The sequence below is a fragment of the Poecilia latipinna genome, unplaced genomic scaffold (genome assembly GCF_001443285.1).
Source record: "Poecilia latipinna isolate Pla-1442-1.1 unplaced genomic scaffold, P_latipinna-1.0 Scaffold323, whole genome shotgun sequence".
In the NCBI taxonomy this organism is placed as follows: domain Eukaryota; kingdom Metazoa; phylum Chordata; class Actinopteri; order Cyprinodontiformes; family Poeciliidae; genus Poecilia; species Poecilia latipinna.
In genome coordinates, this window is record NW_015112939.1 from 143920 (window position 1) to 164915 (window position 20996).

General features: G+C 40.0%; 2 protein-coding genes and 1 long non-coding RNA gene across 6 annotated transcripts; 2 read left to right on the top strand and 1 right to left on the bottom strand.

The window, feature by feature from the left end:
* The first annotated feature begins 306 nt into the window (after window positions 1-306).
* On the top strand, window positions 307-7767 carry abcd4 (ATP-binding cassette, sub-family D (ALD), member 4). 3 transcript variants are annotated; one of them, XM_015035092.1, is made up of 19 exons: window positions 307-707; window positions 889-1007; window positions 1246-1373; window positions 1945-2084; window positions 2278-2394; window positions 3419-3544; window positions 3826-3876; window positions 4213-4307; window positions 4390-4511; window positions 4835-4926; window positions 5014-5103; window positions 5213-5418; window positions 5663-5754; window positions 5855-5891; window positions 6192-6253; window positions 6348-6400; window positions 6495-6571; window positions 6707-6822; window positions 7282-7767. In XM_015035092.1, exons 1-19 carry the CDS (start codon window positions 667-669, stop codon window positions 7381-7383), a joined length of 1866 nt encoding a protein of 621 aa, XP_014890578.1. In that variant the 5' UTR covers window positions 307-666; the 3' UTR covers window positions 7384-7767. The 3 variants fall into 3 exon arrangements, with proteins under 3 accessions (XP_014890578.1, XP_014890579.1, XP_014890580.1); XM_015035093.1 differs by having other exon boundaries at window positions 6204-6253; XM_015035094.1 differs by lacking the exon at window positions 307-707 and having other exon boundaries at window positions 916-1007; window positions 1251-1373.
* On the bottom strand, window positions 7562-19334 carry acss1 (acyl-CoA synthetase short chain family member 1). 2 transcript variants are annotated; one of them, XM_015035090.1, is made up of 14 exons: window positions 18666-19328; window positions 18408-18504; window positions 18122-18321; window positions 16466-16641; window positions 16072-16224; window positions 15833-15980; window positions 14395-14532; window positions 12939-13031; window positions 9872-9984; window positions 9289-9415; window positions 9062-9189; window positions 8827-8890; window positions 8173-8294; window positions 7562-8023 (listed from the first exon to the last, which is right to left on the bottom strand). In XM_015035090.1, the coding sequence occupies exons 1-14, from the start codon at window positions 18982-18984 to the stop codon at window positions 7859-7861; spliced, it is 2043 nt and encodes a 680-aa protein (XP_014890576.1). In that variant the 5' UTR covers window positions 18985-19328; the 3' UTR covers window positions 7562-7858. The 2 variants fall into 2 exon arrangements, with proteins under 2 accessions (XP_014890576.1, XP_014890577.1); XM_015035091.1 differs by lacking the exons at window positions 7562-8023; window positions 8827-8890 and having other exon boundaries at window positions 8179-8294; window positions 18666-19334.
* Window positions 13008-14315, top strand: LOC106949076 (uncharacterized). The gene is made up of 2 exons (XR_001425315.1): window positions 13008-13068; window positions 13475-14315. It is a non-coding gene; the product is annotated as an uncharacterized LOC106949076 (long non-coding RNA).
* Window positions 19335-20996: the final 1662 nt, after the last annotated feature.

Genomic DNA, 20996 nt, shown 5'->3' on the forward strand with positions numbered 1-20996 from the left:
TGACTGAGTAAATGCTAGTTACTACCTACCTCAAGGAAATGTCTACAAGAAAATATTCACTTGCATCTGTCTATATCTTGGGACATTTAGGTGAATATTAATAATTATTGTTAAATTATTAATTTGCACAAATTTAAGTTATATGTTTATTATTATATTATATACTTTTATATTTTTGTAAGCAGTTATACAACTATTTTTTTTTACTGTGCTCTTTTACTATGATATCAACAAATATTTTATATTACTATTTTCAAAAATATCATGCTAAACTTTTATTTCGAAAAACCGAAGAGGAACTCGGGAACCCGGAAGTATGACACTTGCTGACAAAAACATTTGCTTTCAGCAGAAGCGGAGGTTGCCAGTGAAGCAGCAACGCAGACTTAACCGGGATAAGTTAAACTTTCTTGCGAACTGACTACATAAGCCTTGAAACAATAATAAGGGACGCGATTTAACATCCATTTCTAGTTACGTCTTTGTAGCTGCACTTGCTAGTGGCTGTCAGTTCATTCGGATGTTGCAAATCTGTTGGTTTTTAGATTATCTGGAGCCGTAGTTGTTCTCAGATTTGCCTGAACATTTAAGGAATATTACTTGACCTGTAAATAACCTATGTGAGCGGTGATATTGAAGGGAATTATTTCCCAGCTGCTGGTTCAGATGCCTTGCCTGGAAAAGTCAAAGGAAAGAAGGACAAATAGGTAAAAAAAATAACAAAAAAACTGATTTACAAGATTGCGATGTAAACAGTGTGTATTTACATAGACACTAAGAGTCTTTTTTGTTAAATAAAGTTACATCTCAGTGTTTTAGCTTTTGTAGAAGATAATCCAGAAAATCAAATTAACAAAATATTTTATCATTTTCTTCTCAATCATTCAGGCCAAAACTAGACTGGACGTTTGTCCAGAGGTTCTGCAGCATCCAGAGGGTTCTGTTCCCATCATGGTCCAGTCAAAGTGTGCTAATGTTCGGGACGCTGCTGGGTATCACTCTGACAGGTAGTTATGAACCCATCTGAGCAACCACAGACAGAAAGAGGAAATGAATTGCTGCAATCACACTGGTCGTGAAATAACAGAAACTTCTTGATAAAGAACTCTTGTTCCTTTTGTGTCTGACTGCAAAAATATGCATCCTGTTGCCGACCTTTAGCTTGGGTTTAGCTGCTTTACGACTCCCCATCTGACCTGTCTTTCAGCATTGCAATGTGCTAACACATCTTTTTTCTACCATCAGAGCAGCTGATCATTTACCAGGTGGGCATCCTCCCCAGTCACTTCTACAACGTGCTGGCAGACAAAGATTATTCCGGCTTCAGGAGTCTGATGGGAACAGCAATGGTGCTCATTTTGCTCAATTCCACGGTAAATTGATGTAGCAGTGATTGCCGGTATTGTCCCCTTATCTCTCATTCCTGTGACCACATGAGAATAAAGTCACACTGATTGATTTTCCCATTAAAACCTGGAATTTGGCCTCTGTCCAAAGTCACCTGATCCCCTGTCTTTTAAACTGCCAATGCTTTGATCATTGTCTTTCAGCAGATGTTTGTTTCATGTAAATCATGTTATTGATATAAGTTAGTCAGTTATATCTGTTTGTTTAAATCTTGACACATAATTCCACTTGTATTACTGAAATAAATTATTTTGTCCCTTCTCATTATACATGCTTAATTCTCTATTTTCTTAATTTATTTGTGCATTTTGTCATACAGTCATCTAGCTGTCTGACTGAGACGCCATATTATTTTATGGTTTGCTATAAAATTGTGTGATTGTTTCATCTTTGTGAGGTCAACCTGACATGTATTCTTTTTTTTTTTTTAACACGTATACTTTTACACTCTTATTTGATTCCCAACCTTATTGCAGTGTAGTGTCACAATACTTTTATGGATTTCAACTTGCTATTTATTTATTTTTTGCTTTTCAGCTTAAAAGTCTTGACCAATACATTTGCAATCAAATGTATGTCAGCTGGAGGACGACGCTGACTGAGAGCCTTCATTCGTCCTACTTCCAGGGCAGAGTTTATTACATACTAAATGTACTCCAAGAGGACATTGATAACCCGTAAGCATAAGGTTTTTTTTTTCCCTCCCTTACATTTCTACTACCCAAATAATTAAAATATGCATGCACAAATAAAATGTTACGTTTTACTGTGCACAACAGTCTTGAACTGTAAATCTCAATTTCTAAATCTTCTGGCTATTAAATCAGAGTTAATGCATCTGTTTTTCTTCTGCATCCGTGTCACTCGCAGAGACCAGCGGATCAGTCAGGATGTGGAGAGGTTCTGTAAGCAGATGAGCACCATGGCCAGTCGCTTGATTGTCTCACCGTTCACAATTTCTTACTACACCTACCAATGCTTCCGCAGGTCAGTGCGCAGGAAGACGTCGCGCTACTGCTACAGTATACATGTCCAACTGTCCAACTATGAAGCTAAGATGTTGTAAACTAACATGATAGGTGCAGTAAAAAAAAAAAAAAAAAAACATGAGAGCAGCAGAACGAGGTCGGAGTAGCTGAAATAAACGGCAAACTTTTATCCAGGGTGTTATGCCCCCCCAAGGTCTAGGGGTCCAGGGGCAGTAACATAAAATGTGTCCAGAGTAACAAGTGGAATGTAAAATTATTTCAAAAGGTTTCACAAAGCAATACAATGTATCCCAATTAATGCAAAACAAAAGGGATCAACAAACTCAAGAATGTCAAGTGCAAATTAAAGTTACAAAATGTCCAAACAAGTCAACTCAAAGTAAACACTCAAAATGGGGGGAAAAAAAAGAACACACAAAGGGAATGCTAAGGGGAGCACCAAGCCTCCCAGACACGAGCTTCAGGAGCCTTTTATATGGTGCAGGTGAGCCTCATCAACGATTGACTGGCTTGCCAATCCTCTGCTGGTCCAATGGTGTAGCTGCTCTCCTGCAGCCTTCAGGCAGCCAATCAGGAAGGTGTGCTCTCACAGCTGAACCTGCATAACAAAAAGGGAGCCTGCACAGCCTCAAGAGGCCAGGGGCCGTAACACAGGGAGAAATTTGAAACTTTTTTTTTTTTTTAAAGCAGATTGTCAAATGTTTCCTGATATTTTATTTATTTCTTTCACAAAGTGAAGCCACCAAAAGCAAAACACATTACACACGTTACATCCTTGAAAATGTTGTTTTATTATCTAGCATATTCATTTTATTACTTTCATCGGTTGTTCTTTATGTTTAGAAATTAGGTGGTGGTTTTATCTTCGTAACAGGCAGGAAAGCAGGAAAACGACGCAGTTTTCACATCACCTCCATCTCTGAAAATATGCCTGAAATTGGTCTTGACAAACAATGTAACGGATTCTTAATTGCATTTACGTTTCACAAAACGCCTAAAAATAAATTCCCTTTGTTTTTCAGCACCGGATGGATTGGTCCTGTGAGTATCTTTGGATATTTTGTTGTTGGAACTATTGCCAATAAAATCCTCATGGGGCCCATTGTGTCCACTCTGTTTGAGCAAGAGAAACTGGAGGGAGACTTCAGGTAACTTTCACACAAAAGCGCTGTGCACACAGTGGTTCGAGCTACTAACGCACATGAGGCTTTCCCCAGTGTTTGTTGCAAAGGACGTTTCTGTGGACTTTGGCGTGGTGCCTTTTCCTTTCTAAATAACGCAGGATATGCGTCGGCGCGCAGTTTATATTTGATCTTTTTTTTTTAATCATATGTTAAAACCATCAACAATATGTGCTATAAGTGCTTCCTTGATGCTTAAAAAGTGATTGGATGTTGTGCTGAAATAAATGTGCTGATTTATTTTCCAGATTTAAACACATGCAAATTCGTGTCAATGCAGAGTCCGCCGCCTTTTTCAGGTGAGTCCAAACAAATAATAATTTGTATCACATACGCACACAAAGCAATCAAACTCTCTATTCATTCACAGCATCTTTATATACATACTGTCAGTTTATGAGATGGTGATTCTTTTTATTTACTCAAATTTGATCTTTCAACTTCAGAGATTACGTCGGCCTTTTACGTCGTCAAATAAAAGCAGAACGATGTAAAATTTGGGGACTAAAATCTAGAGTTTCGTCTTAAATCAAGTCTTTAATAAATAGTTTCAGACCTTCAAATCTGTGTTTCTGTGCTGAAAGACGACCAGGTGTGAAACTGCATAAAAAGATTAGTCTGTGTTTCGTTTTCAGAGCTGGCAAAGTGCAGCACATGAGAACTGACCGAAGGCTGCAGGCCCTGCTGCAGACCCAGAAGAGCCTCATCAACAAGGAGCTCTGGCTTTATAGTAGGAACATCAACTATTAGCACACTTTGCCTCTGGAGTATTTCAAACGTCTTTGCTTCAACTGTAACTCTTCCTGCCACAGTTGGAGTAAACACCTTTGACTACCTCGGAGGGTTCCTCAGCTACATTATAATCGCCATTCCCATCTTCACTGGTGTTTACGATGGTCTCACTCCAGGTGAACTCAGCGCACTCATCAGTAAGGTGGGTGGGCCTGTTGTTTTAAATGCTCATGCAGTTGCTTTTTTCTTTTATTGTAACCTGTCATCAGCTCCTCCACGAGGAAGAGGCTGCAGAAATCAAATCTTTTGTTCCTAGTTTGTCCACTAGATGGCAGAAAGACTCTTTTCTTCCAGTCTGAGAGCTAACTGCCCTCTAAATGTTTAGCATTTATTTCGTCGCAACACATCTAATTGTCTCAGGTCTTGACTTTGTGCTGCATTTTTTTTTCTTCCATTTAGTCAGTAAAGTTGTGATTTTTCATTCTCTGCCTCTCCTCTTTTCTCTTTCCCCTATTTTATATGCAGAACGCCTTTGTGTGCATCTACTTGATAAACGGCTTCACGCAGCTAATAGACCTGTCAACTACTCTGTCAGATGTGGCGGGATACACCCACAGGTAGGACGCTGCATGTCTAACGACAGCAGGTCTTTCGTCGGTGGGATTTGGCCTCCCGTCTCTGAAGCTCTGTGTTGTTGTGGTCAGGATTGGGGAGCTGAGGGAGGCGATGGATGACATCCTTCACAAGCAGTGCGATTATGACCCCGCATCCGGGGAAAGCTACGACTTTGACAGGTCAGAGGGAGCGGTTTCACACAAACACAATGAAAGTGGGGAGCAAACTGAAAAGTGTAGAAAAAAACACAGCCTGCATTTGATTTTAATATAATCTCCCCCAATCCAGTGACTTTAATGTCCATGCGGGCCCTGTGGATACGGCCTTCATCCTGGACCACCTTTCGTACAAATCTCCATACTCGGACCAGCTATTGGTGGAGAACCTGAGTCTAAAAATCAGCCAGGGGACTCACCTGCTGGTGGTGGGGAACACAGGCACAGGGAAGACGTCCCTGCTGAGGGTCCTCAACCGTCTCTGGGAGGCACACAGCGGTGAGACGGCGGGAAGACCGCGACTGCTGTTGAACCATTAGGGTATCACAAATAACTTTGGACACAAGTGCTTGTTGTACCTGCTCCACGTAAATGTGATGATGCATCACTTTCAGTTGAATCAATTACCAGCAGAGCACAGATGAATGTTTAAATAATAACCTAAAAAAAAAAAAAAAAATGCGTCACAGGTTGCTGATGGAATAATGTCTTCAGTTTTTTTTCTCTTTTTCTGTGCCTCTAGGTTTTGTCCAGATGACCACATGTTTTGGTCCCAGAGGAACCCTCTTCCTACCTCAGAAACCCTACATGACCGACGGCACTCTGCGTGAGCAGGTGACGCTTTGTTTATGAATTCAAATAACAAATATACTCTACGTGTGTGTTGGTGTGACTTCTCATTTATTAGAGTTTTTTTTTTTTTTTTCTCAAACAGGTGATTTACCCGCTGAAGGATATTTACCCTGCATCAGGTATCACATATTATAATGAAATAGTTAACTATAAGGCAATACAAAAACTGGTGAAAAAAAAAAGTTGTTTAGGAATTCAATTAAATTATCTTTATTTATATATATCGCCATCTCACAATATGCCATCTCATGTACTCTACAAAAGAATAGGGATAAAAAATAATTAGTACAAAGGATTAAGAGTTTACTATAAAGCACATTTCTGGGATTGTGTTCATTTCATCAAATGCTTTCTGTCTTAGTGCTACTTCATGGTTTCTGTATTATTGTGACTAACATGAGATGGTAATATTTATTAAGCCTCATTTTCAGGGTCAGTAGATGATGATAGAATTATGCAATTCCTGGAACTTGCAGGAGTGGTGAGTAAAAGTTGTGCAGTAATAAAATGTTTCTGAGATCCTATCAGTTTGTTTATAGACCGGCAATAAACCACGTTTCCTATGCGTTCCACAGTCAAGCCTCTTGAAACGAACCGGTGGTCTGGATGAGAAAGTGGACTGGAACTGGTATGAGCAGCCAAATAAAGTAGAAGCTATGAAAATAAAAAAAATGAAAATAATCCTTTCTAATGTATATCTTTTTTTTTAATATTCTTTGCAGGTATGATGTTCTGTCTCCAGGTGAAATGCAGCGTCTCTCCTTTGCACGACTCTTCTACCTGCAGCCAAAATATGCAGGTGAGTTTCTTCTGCAGCTCAGGTGTGGACAGCTGCTTTTGTCTAAACCCTTTATTCTGAAAATGACATACAGTGCCATTTAGAGGTAAGGAAACTTTTTTATTTATTATTTATTTATTTTCCTTAATCCACTAGTTTTAGACGAAGCCACCAGTGCTTTAACAGAGGAAGCAGAGGCTCAGCTGTACCGGACCTGTAAACAGCTGGGCATGACTTTGATCAGTCTGGGACACCGTAGCAGCCTAGAAAAGGTAAGCCGAATAATCATCAGGTGGAGTGCAAACCTATCATTTCTCTATGCTTTGCTTCAAAACAGCCAGACCGTCTAATAATCTTTGAAGTTGCATAGGCAATTGAGTTTGCCTATGCAAACTGCTGCTTTTTCCATCATTTAATTTTGTCCAGCTCATTTATCTGAACACAACAGAAAGTTAGGAAATATCACTTCATTGGAGTCAAAGTCCAATGCAAACTTTAAACAGCCTCAAGAAATCAAAGAAGCAGAACCAAGACCTCTCTGAGGGCAGCTAGGACAATATGGCCTCTTTAAAGTAAAGGTTAATTTTTAACACCATTAAATCAGCAGCTTAACAGGATATGTTGGTGAAAAATAATGATTGCTTCCTCAGGCCTTTGTGCCTTCAAATCTTTTTTGCTTTGCTCTCAATTTTGGTGCCCGCTTTGCCAACACGTCATACCTGATCTTCCAGTACCACGACATGCAACTGAAGCTATGTGGAGAAGGCCGATGGGAGTTAACCAAGTTAAAAGGAACCAGTGGGACCCTCAGCCTCAGACAAGAAGCCATGTGAACCCCCTGACCTGCAGGAAGCCTCGAGGTTTCTTAATAATAACTTATCATTCAAATCCTCTTAAACATGTTACAATCAGTCCATGTGAGCAGTCTTGAACAACACTTTGATTATTTTCTTATCTAAAGCAATCAAGGAATGGAGTATTTTAGTAAAAAAAGGCTTGAGATTCAGAAACTGGACCCAAAAAAATGTTTTATTGTGTTAAAAATCACATAGAAAAACACTTCGTAAGTGCATTAAAGTTGGTTTTGCAATGGTGTTATTCATAGCCACATTTGACGGTTTTACAGTCTTAAAATGAAGATACGTGGGTTGTTAAAAAAGATTTATATGTACAATAAAATGAAAGATTTTGTCATTAAAATAATTTTTTTCTCTAAAGGCACATGTGTGGTTAATGGGAATGTGCAAGTTGTCCTTCACAGCCTCCTTTACATTTCATCGTTTTCGGGAAAGTGAACTCCGATGGCTCTTATTTACTCAAGAGCTTCTCGTGGCCTTCAATGATCTCCTGGACCGCTGCCGGATCGTCCAGCGTGCTCAGGTCCCCCAAACTGTCCAGGTCGCAGTCCACAACTTTGCGCAGCACGCGCCGCATGATCTTCCCCGAGCGCGTCTTGGGCAACCGTTTAGCAAACTGCGTCACAGATATGATAAGGATAAAATCTGATAAATGGGCTTCATCTGAACGAACTGCGTCACAGATATGATAAGGATAAAGAAACAGAGTGAAGCCTGTTTTAAATGCAAGCTTGTCATTTGAACCCAGCCAGAGAGATGATTTACCTGAATGAAGTCAGGACAAGCGTACTTGGCGATCTTTTCAGACACCATGCTGTTCAGCTCCTTGGACAGATCCGCCTCCTGCATGTCTACGCCCTTCTTCAGGACCACGAAGGCGTAAACTCCTAACAAATCAGAATAGACAGGTATTTATATCCGTTTGTTTACTGCAAAAAAAAAAAACAAACTCAGTTTGCATTGAGAGAAATCAAAAGTTTTAAATTTATACCCTCAATTTAAAAAATTTGATCCGACAGTTGAATGTATTCTTGGTAATCTAAGACTTCCTGTTTGTCAATATCATTTGACAAAATGACCTTCAACATGGGAAATACAGGCGAACGTGCCATTTAATAAATCTTTGGATTATAAAATTAAAATATTGCTGAATAGTCCACATATTTCATTAGCTTTCACTAAGTGAGACACTTTGTATAGATTAATTACGCACAGACTTATGTTGGAAAGAATTTATTTCTGTTGGTTATCATTACAACTAAAGAAAACGTATAAAAAATTAAAATAGTGCTATTTTTAAAAACAGAAACGTGGGCTTAGCGAAAAGTAATTTTTAATCTGATAAACGGGCTCAATCTGAACGAATATTCTAACTTGCTGAATATGACGTGTACATGTGGAGGACACGTTAGTACTTGCCTTGACCCTTGATGCTATGAGAGTATCCAATGACTGCAGACTCAGCCACTGCACTACACTGATTCTGTCACAGACATAAAATACAAACCTCCTTTTATATTCAGTGATTTAATAAAGAGTGTCGGAATAAAAGGTGTTTTTTTTGGATGTTCACAGTAAATCGAAGTTAACTGGCTTCTGTTACAGGTTACCTAAATAATGTTTGTGTGCTTGAGTATATTTAAGGTGAACTCACCACTACGTCCTCTATCTCTGCTGTCCCGATCCTGTGGCCGCTGACGTTGATGACGTCATCCAGACGCCCTGTGATCTGGTAGTAGCCCTCCTGAGAACGATATGCTCCATCACCGGTGAAGAAGTACCCTATGGTTTGTTACAAATAGGGTTTTTATTTTCCATTTTTGATGTGGAAAAAAAAAAAAAGGCTGAAAACATGAGGTTGTTTGTTTCTGAACACAGTACCTGGATAAGGTTGGAAGTAGGTCTCTAGGAATCTCTGGTGGTTGTTGTGGATGGTTCTTGCCATGCCGGGCCACGGCTGAGCCATACACAGAGCTCCGGATGCGTTGTTGGAAGTCAGTAACTTTCCCTGCAATAACAAAAGACAACGAATCTGTTAACGCAAAAGAAAAAAACGCTGCAGTGAGTTGGAAAGAAGGAGGAAAAAGTTGTACTCTTAACAAATTTAACTGCAAATAATGTAAAAATCGGAGTTCATGGAGAGGTTGGGCTGCTAGTAACGCAACAGTAAGCAATGAGTGCTGAAGTTTTTTTTTTTTTTTTTTGGTTCATTTCCGCCGCGAAAGAGGAAGAAAGGTCAGCTGAAACGCGTCACTCCAACTGTCTGCACAATATGTGGGGCTGCAGGCGGCATATCAGTGTGACTGACGGCTGAGAGCAGGGTGGGTATCAAAAGTGACACAGCTGGTGGCGACTGTTTTATAATCCTTAATCTGACCTTCTCCCCCAGGCTGCTCCCACAGCCGCGCGGCATGTGAGGGGGGGGTAGGACACACACAGACGCACACGCTGCTAAGCGGTTCACCTCGGTGTCCATGAGCGCCGGCTTGATGCCAAAGAAGGGTCTCATGGCCATCCCAGGGACGATCTCTGCGTCTGGTTCCGACGGCTTTGGGGCGATGCAGATGCCACCTGTTTCTGAGGTCAAAACAAAAAGCAAATGATAAAGTAATCTCATCGAAACCTCGTCATAGTGTAACAACCGACATCAAAATAAAAAAACTAGTTTTATTCACTTTTACATTCCCAAACCTAAAGAAAATGACACGTGAATACAAAATTAGAGAATATAGTAAGCCAAAGTTTGACAAACTAATCACAGCATTATATACAACCTAATTTTTGTCAGTTGTAGCAAAGGTACTTTAAATACTACAATAATTATTATATTTATGGGGTTCCTCTGGGTTTAATGTTCGGGCCACTGTTATTTTTTATCATTCAAAGTTTCCTCTAATGCCCAAAGCAAGATTTAATGTTTGGGCCACTTTTAATTTAGTTATTCTCACTCTAAATCAAATCATTATTTAAATACTATTCTTTCTTTAAACATTATTTGGATCCATGAAACCTTAACAGGCATTCAAGCAATATTTTATATTTTAACTAGTTTAGCAATCTAATCTGTCAGACAAATTAACAATCACAGCTAATGTGTAATGAAACTATTGCAGTACTTTATATTTTGGTGTTCACATGAAAAATGTTAACAAAAGTCTGATCTATTTATCTCTTTTTTATTTTTTATTTATCACATTTGTGCCGTTCCACATACACTTTTACATTAAATCTTTATCAATACTGTTAATTACACTAAAAATACAAATTGAGAGTAGGCTGTGTATGCCGAATGTCACACGGGACTAAAGGCAAAACAAGGGACGGATGGAGCTGAGTAATGTTTTGTGAATCCCGGCATAAGGCTTCCTCATGACTCCAGATGCAGATTGTGGTATTAGCATCATACTAAGTAAATTAAACGCAATTAGAGCCTCCCAGGCCTCGTGGGCTCTGGTAATCCACCTAGTGGTGGCACCAGTGGAAGCGACAGCAGAGGGGGCTGCTCTAAAGTAGGACACAACAGATGATGCCACAATAGCATTAGACTTGTGCGTTGTTCTCGTTGACTGTAACTCTGAGACTGGTGCTCAAAACTGTTTCCCAGGAGTAAATTCATGTTTCACTACCTTTCTCCTATAGAGATTAAATGCTGACTGTAAATAAATCTTTGTTTTGTTTGTTTAAAGCTTGGAAACGAACAGAAACCCCCTCGACTGACTTCCACCTTAAACGATTTGCTGTTTGTTTGAGACGTCCGTGCCCTTTCACCCTTTCACCCTCTCACCTCCCCTGCCCTGGGTGATCCAACACTCGACTCGGATGCCAGCAGAGGATAAAAATCTAATTTTCCTCGACTAAACAGGCTACTTGCTGCCTGATCAACCAAATGTCATTTATGAATAATGCCACTTAGCCGTAATTGAAAACATTAGTTCGGAAAAAATACCATAACAACATAATCCTTTTTGCAGAAGTAGGGTATTTGGGTCATATCTGTGTCTCTGATTCTTAAGCTCATGATGCTCTAATGTTTAATTATCATCAGTAGTAAGAGGTTTTCTACCATTTGCATGGTAATTACCACGGGTGTGCGCCATTTGCTTATATTACTCGATCTGATTAGGGTGAAACACATAGTGTCAGATGGGTTCAGCAAAGTTGACTTTATTAGCAAAATCCGATGATTTACAGCATGCTGTCATTATAAGCTAATGTTGTGGAAGCATGGAGGCTGTTTTCTTGCGACATTAAAGTTGAAAACATATTCTAGAAGGTTTTCTTATGTGAGACCAAGTGGAATCCCTGTAGTGTGTTTACGTCACTTCCTTTTTACAGTACTATGAAACAGTGTTTGCTCCCTTACAGATTTCTTGTTTTGTTTTTTTTCTTGCTAATTCATGGTTTAGCAGTGATTAACCACACTTTGAGTTAAATTTCCTCAGCTACACCCAGACCCACTGATTGCAAGGCCTAGGAAAATAAGAAAGCACTTGTCTGACAGCATGAAGCAGGATCAAAAAGCAACACATCATGCCCTGATCTTAAGAAATTTAAGCACAGGTGAAAACCAAATTCGTCAGTCTTGATTTGTTGACTCAAGCGAGTCACAGCGACAGCACAAATGGAGACGATGTGGAATAGCGGTGAACCTTCCCAGCCGTGTGTAGCCTCCAAGTTATTCCGAGAACGCACAGAAAAAAGACTCATCCCAGAATGTCACAAAACAAGCTCACAATAAAAGAAACTGCCCTGCAGGCCTCACTTGCCTCAGGAAAAGTAAGTGTTCATGAATCAACAATAGAAAGAGGACAAAAGCCAAAACCTTTGCTGACCCAAACAAAGCACAGAAGAAGTTTGGAAGAACACATTTGCACAGCTGATTGCTATGACAGCCTGTGTGTTTACATGCACACACCACCACAGTCCCAACACGTTATGTAACAGTCCCCGTTTGGCGAACAAAGCTGACGGCTTTTCCCTTTAAGATGGACTGCTTCTGTGCAGACGTGGCCACTTTTGAGGAGGAGTTTGTGAGGCTAGCTTCTCCTCCAATAAGGAAGATGGTACTATTAGACTCCCAGTATCTGACATTAACACAGTTGTAGATTCCTCTGACATTTCCCTGACAAGACACTGTGCAAACCACAGATGCACACAAGCAGCAGACTGAAGTCAAGCTTAAAAATATACCACATGGTCCACTTGTTTGAGTTATGATCCCGACACAGCAAATAAAACTCTTCTCTGCTCAAACGCAAAAAGATACAAATCATTTTTTTTTTCTGTTTTATTAATGAAATAATAATATAGTTTTGTGAAATAGGATCCGACTCAGGTCTCTGTTTTTCTGAGATGACAGATCAGCCATCATGGCTGCTAATGAGATGAAGATCATTATGTCAAATAGCCTCAAACGCTTATTGACGATGTTTTAATTGTAGGTCAAACAAGCTGTGTGATATGAGGTTTTTTTTTTCTTTAAAGTTGGGTAACTTTCTACAAAATTTTAGATTACAGGATCTGTATCTTACCGGTTTGCCACCAGGTGTCCACTACAGGACAGCGTCCTTCCCCGACCACCCTGTTGTACCACTCCCACGCTTCTGTGTTGATCGGCTCACCCACTGCAGACACAAACACCATCAGTTATGTCTTTATACGGTGGTCCAAACTGCTTTTTAGTACTCGAATATATGGCTATGGAGTGCAATACAATGTCTTCAGAAAATATAACAGAATTTAATTGAATTACAAGAGAGCATTTTAGAACTATTTATCTCCACAGTTTCTGAAAATTCTTAATTTAAAAAAAAATAATTTAAGTATTGTCTTGATGCAAGAGCATGGCTACTAAATGGTTTGCTTGCAGGTACGGAAAGGGATGCGAGTAGTCCAAACAAGTTTTTTTGTTTTTATTTTTAATGAAACAATTAACATTATTAATATCCACTATCTGTGTCAGCGGCACTCTACCTGGCACAGCGTATATGTGAATATTTATTTATCACAAGTCATACTGTCATCAAAACTTTCACCTCCTTCATCGCATCTCACGTTTTTTTTCCAGACGTCACGCAGGATTAGTGCGGAGTCATTTTAATCTCATGTATTTGTAGATTTTCTCTGGATGTACAAAACAACTGCTTTGCTGACAAGAAGATAGACTTGGGGGGGGAAAATAATAATCGGTTCATAGGTTTTTAATAATTACAGGCTGATGATTAACAGTTGCAGGGTACTGAAGGAGAGCAAAAAAATCCAAAACGAAGCCAAAAAGCTTTTATCCACAACCCATAGTGACTCCAAGTTAGCAATAATATAAGTATAACTGTGTGGCTGATGCTAGAAAACTAGTAGTGTGCAGTAGAAACAGCGAAACCCTCCGAAGAAATGTGAAGGTGAACCTATGTTCCCTGCAGTTGTTTTGCGTTTGCCGTCATGCATTCTTGTCCAGTGCAACTCTGACTGTGAAAAACACCTAATTTTTTTTTGTTTTTACACATAAACACAGAAAACTGGAACAAAGGTGAAAGTCATTCAGGTCGAGGCTTCGTTTCTTTCTCGGCTCTCTGCCAACCCCAGTTTGGTTTTCAGTAAACCTCAACCCTGCATCAGCCTCTGTTTGTTCTTTCAGGGCAATTTGCAGCCTGACTGCTGAGGAAAGAAGGACGTCATGTGATTTTCCACTCTGTGCTTGACAGCAGTCATCGTGCTAAAAGTGTTGTAATAAATACACAATACATGTTGACTTTTTTGTTATTATTAACAGAGCAGTTGAATGCAAACAAAACAAATCCTGTTTGCATTTCAGAAGCTGAGAATCCGTGATGTTTCATAAATTAAACACATTTACTAAAGTGCAGGCAGATTTTTAAAAAATAAGACTTGCTACAGTCCAACCTAAAGAAGATGAAAGCTGGACAAAAAAAAAACAAAAAAAACAAAACAAAAGTCTTTTCCCGCTTTGGAGCAAAGTGTTTCACGTACCAGAGCCGAGTGTGGTGAGGGAAGAGCGGTCGTACTTCTTCACCCACTGGTCTCCGTATCTGATCAGGAGGCGGATTGCGGTGGGAGCTCCGTAGAACTGGTTGATCCTCAGCCTCTCCACCATGTCCCAGTATCTCCCTGTAAACCAGACAACATTTACATGTTATAGGATACAAATAATTCCACCAGCAGTGTTCTTCTTACACTTTATTTATTTTAAAATTACACACTTTTCTAACTTGGATGAGTGAGTGCAAAATATTACCCTTGAAGCTACTTGAATGGTATAAGTTCCACAAAATAATTCAGCAACGCAATGAGGTATTTGATATATTTATTAGAGTATATAGTAGCATTTCACTCAGGATTAACTTTTTGACTTGACAATTAAGGAGTGGTGGTGTGTCCCAAACTGAACGCATTGTTTTAAAGCAGTTTCTGAAATCTGGAACTTCAGTTTGTAAAAACAAGCTGCAGTATTAGTTCTTTGTTTTACATTTTAGACCCATTTTAAAGTCGCAGGACCAGTTTAACAGGTAGAAAACAGTAGTGAGATGTACTTTCAAAAGTCAAAAACCAAAATACTGGTGGTTTAAATGCTAAAATCAAGGTGAGGTGTGATCAAACACAGAAAAACCATATAATTTCTACTAAGATGATTTTTTTTTTCTTTTATTGATTAAATTCAGGACATTTAAATATCAAGTTTTAACTGTTAACCTGTTTTAGTAACAGTTTTGTTATCTACACACCGCACAGTTGTGGATCAATGCAGTACTAAGATAGCATCTGGGCCATCTCACTGCTTTCACTGCATCTGGTCAAACATAGATCACCTTTATTTGAAAATATAAAACTGTTGGTCTTTTTAAATAAAAAGTGCAGCATAGTAGATTAAAAGCATATGATTTGGGAACTTTTTATCTTTATTTTGCTTGTAAAGCCTCCAAAAATAGCCACACATATGCGCAAATACAGTTTAACCTGAATTTAAGGTCTGTTTGGCCTGCAAAGTTGTTTGCAGGCCAAACAGAGGTTAAAATTGCCATTTTTATTCATATTTAAGTGAGTGTGTAAGCCAATAGCTAGAATACTAATGGGTAAAACTAAGATTTGAGTAAGAAAATTATAGGTTAAGCATGTCAAATTAATAAGTCAAGGTGAAAACAACAATGTTTATTATGCTGTGTCCAACTTTTGTTCTTTAGAAAAAAAAAGGGAACAAAACTGGACAAAAAAAGTTTCCCAACTTCATTTCCTTTCTTCCAAAGCTAGCCAGATCTGGAAAGTGATCAACAGATTAGAATAGAAACAACGTTTTGTTGACCCGGAAAGGGGAAATTCAAAGTGGATCTCATAGTTTTACCAAACTTTTCAAGGCTGTGCAGAAACTCTGAACCAATTTTTAAACTTAAAACATTATTTTAGAATTCAAAACCTGGGTCGGGATACACCGGAGTGCTCTCAAACAGAACGGTGGTCCCTCCGTTGGCCAGGGGCCCGTACACCGTGTAACTGTGTCCAGTAATCCAGCCTATATCTGCCACACAGCCGAACACGTCCCCGTCGTGGTAGCCGAAGACGTACTGGACACGAACCGGAGGGAGGAGACACGTTAAGCGTCATGTCGTAGAGACGGGTCAGCAGTCTGTTTGTGTTTGTGGGATCGCTGCTCACCCTGTGTGTGAGAGCGGCATACAGCAGGTATCCAGCCTGTGTGTGGACCAGGCCTTTGGGCTTCCCCGTGCTGCCAGATGTGTACAACAGGAACAGGACGTCCTCGCTGTCCATGGCAGCCGGCTCACACACCACGTCCTCCTTCAGCATCTCCTGAGCAGAACAGTGAGGTCGCGACGGGGTCAGGATTGTGACCTTATCACAACAGTTCAGGAAGCAGTGCCTAGTTTTATCACATCAAAGTGAGCAGACGGGAGTTTGCTCAGCTGTTCCACGTTCGATTTTTTTTTTTTTTTTTTTCAGACAATTCCCTGAAAGCCTTTTCTAAAACACGACACCTTACTTTATGAACATCGTATCCTGAAAACACACAGTCAGCCAGTCAGGCTCTGACCTCCTCCAAGGCGAAGTCCCTGTCCGTCACCTCAACTCGTTTTTCAGTTCTCATGGCCACAAACACCTGCCGGACAGTTGGACAGCTCTGGACTGCTGCGTCCACCGTCCTCTTCAGCTCTGTGATCTTCCCGCCCCGGACGCCCTGGTTCACGGTGATGACGGTGCTGGACTGAGCTACAGACAACACAGGGAAGGAGAAGTAAAGAAACACCTGCACGAAAAAAAGGATTTATAAGTGTGGAGAAAGGAGAAAAAGCTGAATGAGCATGAAGACATCACATGTTTTTACACTCCAGTTTATAAAAATTGAAGTTTTTGGATTCGGAAACATACATTTCTTTCACTGAATAACAATTCAGTTAACAAACTAGCGTAATGTGATGAATGTCACCTCTGCTATCTAAACTAAGCTTTAGCACATCTCACACAACCCTTTTAAAACCCAGCCTAAGATGCCTGCTCCCCACCTGGCTGGGATTTCTGGAACAACTGAGGCAAATTGATGGGGTTGGAGATGATGCCCTGTTTTTGCGCCTCTTTTAGATGAGTTGGCAAGTAAGTGTGAAGTGGGAGGCTGCTTCATTGTCACTCTGCTGGTTCCGCTGGGTCTACTTTATTGACGGGAGCACAGATCATCACAGGGCTTGGCCAACTCAAGTGGGTCATTATGAATAACCAGAAGAGGCTTTAAATGGGGCCCGTCTCTGCAGCCATACCATAAAAACCCTAAAAAAAAGGCTTTTGTTAGACTCTCCTTTTATATCCTATCCAAACATCCCGAGAACTAATTTGCTGATTTTTATCTTTCAGCTGGGTTTTTATATGAAATTCTGCAGATCTTCATATTTTTTATGAAAGTAATGAATGTGTGCCTTTAACACAAGAGGTTCAAAATATGGTTTGTGTTGCATTTTTTTGTAAAAATGAGTCCACATTTTTTAGTTTATCTGGGCATAACTCTAACTACTGACCATGTCCACAGTATCACAGGCATGTATTCCTACATTCCTTTATAATCTGCATGCAGAAATGTTATAATCTAAACTGCTTTACACGATATGGAATTACAAAATAAGTTTGATCGTGGCTAACTACAACCCCACATCAAAGATGTAGTCGGAGAGTAAAAAAAGAAAAATTGACTTTGTAGGTGTGAATTCAAATATTTGCAAAACGTTTACGATTTTTTCACTTGTAAAAATGTTGAATGACTTAAAATATTGCTGTAGCGCAAAACAACGTACTGTTATTTTTACACATTGTAATGTTTGACTTTGGACTTCATATTGTTATTTAAAACTTCTAAAATATTGCTTTTAGCACTTATAAGGTTTGATCATTAATGAAACAAGAAACGGTCATAAGAAATCAAGGCATTTTTATAGAGTTCTAACATTCATTCACATTTATAGATGCATCTTCCTTTCATTTTTTATGGTGCAATGTCCCTCTGTTAGAGATAATAAAAGACTCAGTTTGAGCAGCAAGATGATCCCGACTCTGTTAGAAAATCGACTAAATCATGAAAAAAAAAAGACTACTTAAATGACAGTGAAGTACTCATGACTACAGGAAGCTAAAACAAAACTCATTTGATTATAGACAACCCTGAGATCAGCTGTTTGTTGTGTACAGTAAATCTAACCCAGCTCACCGTCTCTTATGCGCTCTGCCAGGGCTTCTGAACTGAAGCCTGCAAACACCACATTGTGAGCAGCACCTATCCGGGCACAGGCCAGCATGGACGCCACAGCCAGAGGGCAGGTGGGCATGTAGATGGTGACGCAGTCCCCCTTCTTTACGCCGTGCCGCCTCAACAGGTTCCCCAAGCGGCAAGTCATTTCCAGTAGCTCCCTTACAAAGATAAAGGTCAGTCACACATTGATTTTATTTAAACCGAAAAGAAAAGCTCGTGACCATGATGATTCCAACATCCTCACCTGTATGTGTACCTGACCTCTGACCCCCGCTCATCCCTCTCCCAGATCAGGGCCACCCTCTCTGGACAGGTGTGCACATGGCGGTCCAAGCAGTTCACTGTACATGATGTGCACAACGTAAACAAAGCAGCGTTAACCACGTGATGCGTTCAGGGCGCACATTGTTATCAGTTTGTCATCTTGTAAAACTGCAAAAACAGGGGTCGACACGCTTTCGACGTGTCTCGCTTTTCAGCGAAAAAGTGAAAATAATCTCACCGGAGACGTTCAGCTTTCCGCCCTCGAACCACTTAATCCTCCCTTGGCTCAGATCGCAGTCCTGCACAGCTTCGAAAGGTCGGATCCAGTTCAGCCTCTGGCGGGCCACGGCGGCCCAGAAGTTCTCGCTGTGGGAGACCGAGTAGTCGTGCAGAGCGTCGCGGCCAGAAACGCCCTCGAAGCCCGCAGACTCCGGCATGAAGGCCGCCGAGTTCCAGCTGCTCCTGCCGCGGCGCAAAGCATGAAGAGAAGATGCCGAGACGCCACGTCTGATGGAGGCAGCCACATACTTCGTAGTGCATCTGCAAGGAAGCCACATAGTGTTGCTGAAATCAGTCCGAGCTGTGCAAAGAAAGCGTGCAAATCATTTCCGCAAAAGGAGAACAGTTTTATGATGAAAGGTTGGAAATGTTGCGCTTGCTGTTTTTGCGCTGGAAATCTTGGAAAGTCCTGAGAGGAAGGGCTTGATGAGTTAAAGGGCGGTCACTAAGAAGGGAAAAAAAGAAAAAGAAGAAAAAAAAGCAATCTGCCGACACATTGTTCCTTCTTAGAAAAATTCTAAACTGTGTACAAAATGCAATGAATGTTGTGCTCCTTTCACATTAAATTACTCGTCAAATTAATATTAAAACATTTCAAAGATGATCACAATTAATATCTATGTAACAACTTGCATGTAAAGCGTTTGACAGTGTTTGAGCAATAAAGGTGTGGCCATAACTTGTAAGACAGCCTTTCAGTGAAGTTTATTGGCTGTAAAAAAAAAAAAAAGACTCATTGCATGAAGAGGTCAGGTTGTTCATATCAGACAAGCAGCTGTGTTTCTGGGCTAAACACATACAGGCAAGGGCGTAGGAACAAGTTTAGGAACAAGTTTATCATTGGGGTGGGGGACACCTATCGGAAACCAAACAGATCTGTAAATAGCTTGAGCAAAAATGTCAAACAATAGTGTCATCAACACGTTACTCTAATCTGACCCCTTGTAACGCATAATCTAACGCGTTACTACTTACAATCCAATAATCAGATTAAAGTTACGTATCCAAGTTACTGTGTGTTACTATATTTGTATTTTTTTTTTAGTAAACACATATTGTTTGTTTCTTCTTTTTCCTTGGGGATTTACGTTTCATGTGTAAAAACAGCGACACAAACGTAAACAATGGAGGGAAAAGAGATGCACATTTTCTAGCTGGTTGGATTTTTCATTGAGTACGTTATTTTTTCAAAGTAACTATGCCATCCCTGGTAATAAACTAACTAAATCATTTTTATATTTTCACACCCTGAAACCACCTGGCTCTCCTATGTCTTCCCTGACCTGCTCTTCTTATAATAAAATAGTTTAGTTTATTTAAAAATTAAAACCAGCTAATACTCAATAAACTAATTTGAAGACCTCACCAGAGCTTCCTCGGTCTCTTCGCCTTTCTTCAACAGCTTCACTATTCTAGCACTGCCATTCTCCTGAATATCTAATATAATACACATGGTAAGTGGTAGAGTATGATCAGGTGTTGTGTAGCCATTGCTCACACTGACGTTACACTTTAAACAACAAGGGATAAAAAGGCTCATTTTGCTGCCGTTTCATTTCCTTGTGATGAAATAAAACATTGTGGCTAGAGTAGCTAACTTTCTAGACAAAGTTAGCAGTAAAATATTAGACGTGGGACTATTCCAGAATTAAAACGACTTAAAAAAGAGATTTGGTTCTATTTATGAAAGAAAACTGACAACAAGATGTTATAAACAAGCGATATTCATGGCAATATTCCCGACAGGCCGTTTACCTCATTCAAACTGAGTTTCGCTGCCTCCTAAACTCTCTGAGCCTTTCAGAGGAGGGAGGGGGGAGGAGGAAGCGCTGTGCTGAATGGGGCTGTGGTGCGCCTTCAAAATAAAAGCACGCGAGCGGAAAATTTCAAAATTAAATATTTTTCACAACTGCGGTGAAATTATTGGTGGGGCGGGGGGGGGGGGCAAATGCGCCTTCCTCCAAAATTTGGCGGGGGACGTGTCCCCCCCTGTTTCTACGCCTATGCATACAGGTCTCAGCCAGCAGTATTTATGAAATGGGCGTTAGTCCAGGGCGCCAACTTCCTGAGGGGGCACTGCAAGAATAAAACAAACAAAACATGCAAACAATAAACAAACAAACAAACAAAGAAACAAACAAAAAAACCACAAAGACAGATAAATACATCAAGATAACAACAAAAAACAGCAACAATGTGCTATTGTGACTGATATCCATTATTCATAGCAAGAATGTTTTACATGTTTCTGCAAGACTTCACTGCGTCAGAATTTAAATGATTTCATGCA

Coding starts and splice junctions, on each gene's coding strand:
- abcd4 (XM_015035092.1), top strand. CDS start 667: ATGCCTTGCCTGGAAAAGTCAAAGGAAAGAAGGACAAATAG. Junction 1,374..1,944: donor TCATTTTGCTCAATTCCACG/GTAAATTGATGT, acceptor TTTGCTTTTCAG/CTTAAAAGTCTTGACCAATA. Junction 3,877..4,212: donor GAGTCCGCCGCCTTTTTCAG/GTGAGTCCAAAC, acceptor TTTCGTTTTCAG/AGCTGGCAAAGTGCAGCACA.
- acss1 (XM_015035090.1), bottom strand. CDS start 18,984: ATGTGGCTTCCTTGCAGATGCACTACGAAGTATGTGGCTGCCTCCATC. Junction 15,981..16,071: donor ATGCCGCTCTCACACACAGG/GTGAGCAGCGAT, acceptor GTTCGTGTCCAG/TACGTCTTCGGCTACCACGA. Junction 8,024..8,172: donor CTTGTCCTGACTTCATTCAG/GTAAATCATCTC, acceptor TCTGTGACGCAG/TTTGCTAAACGGTTGCCCAA.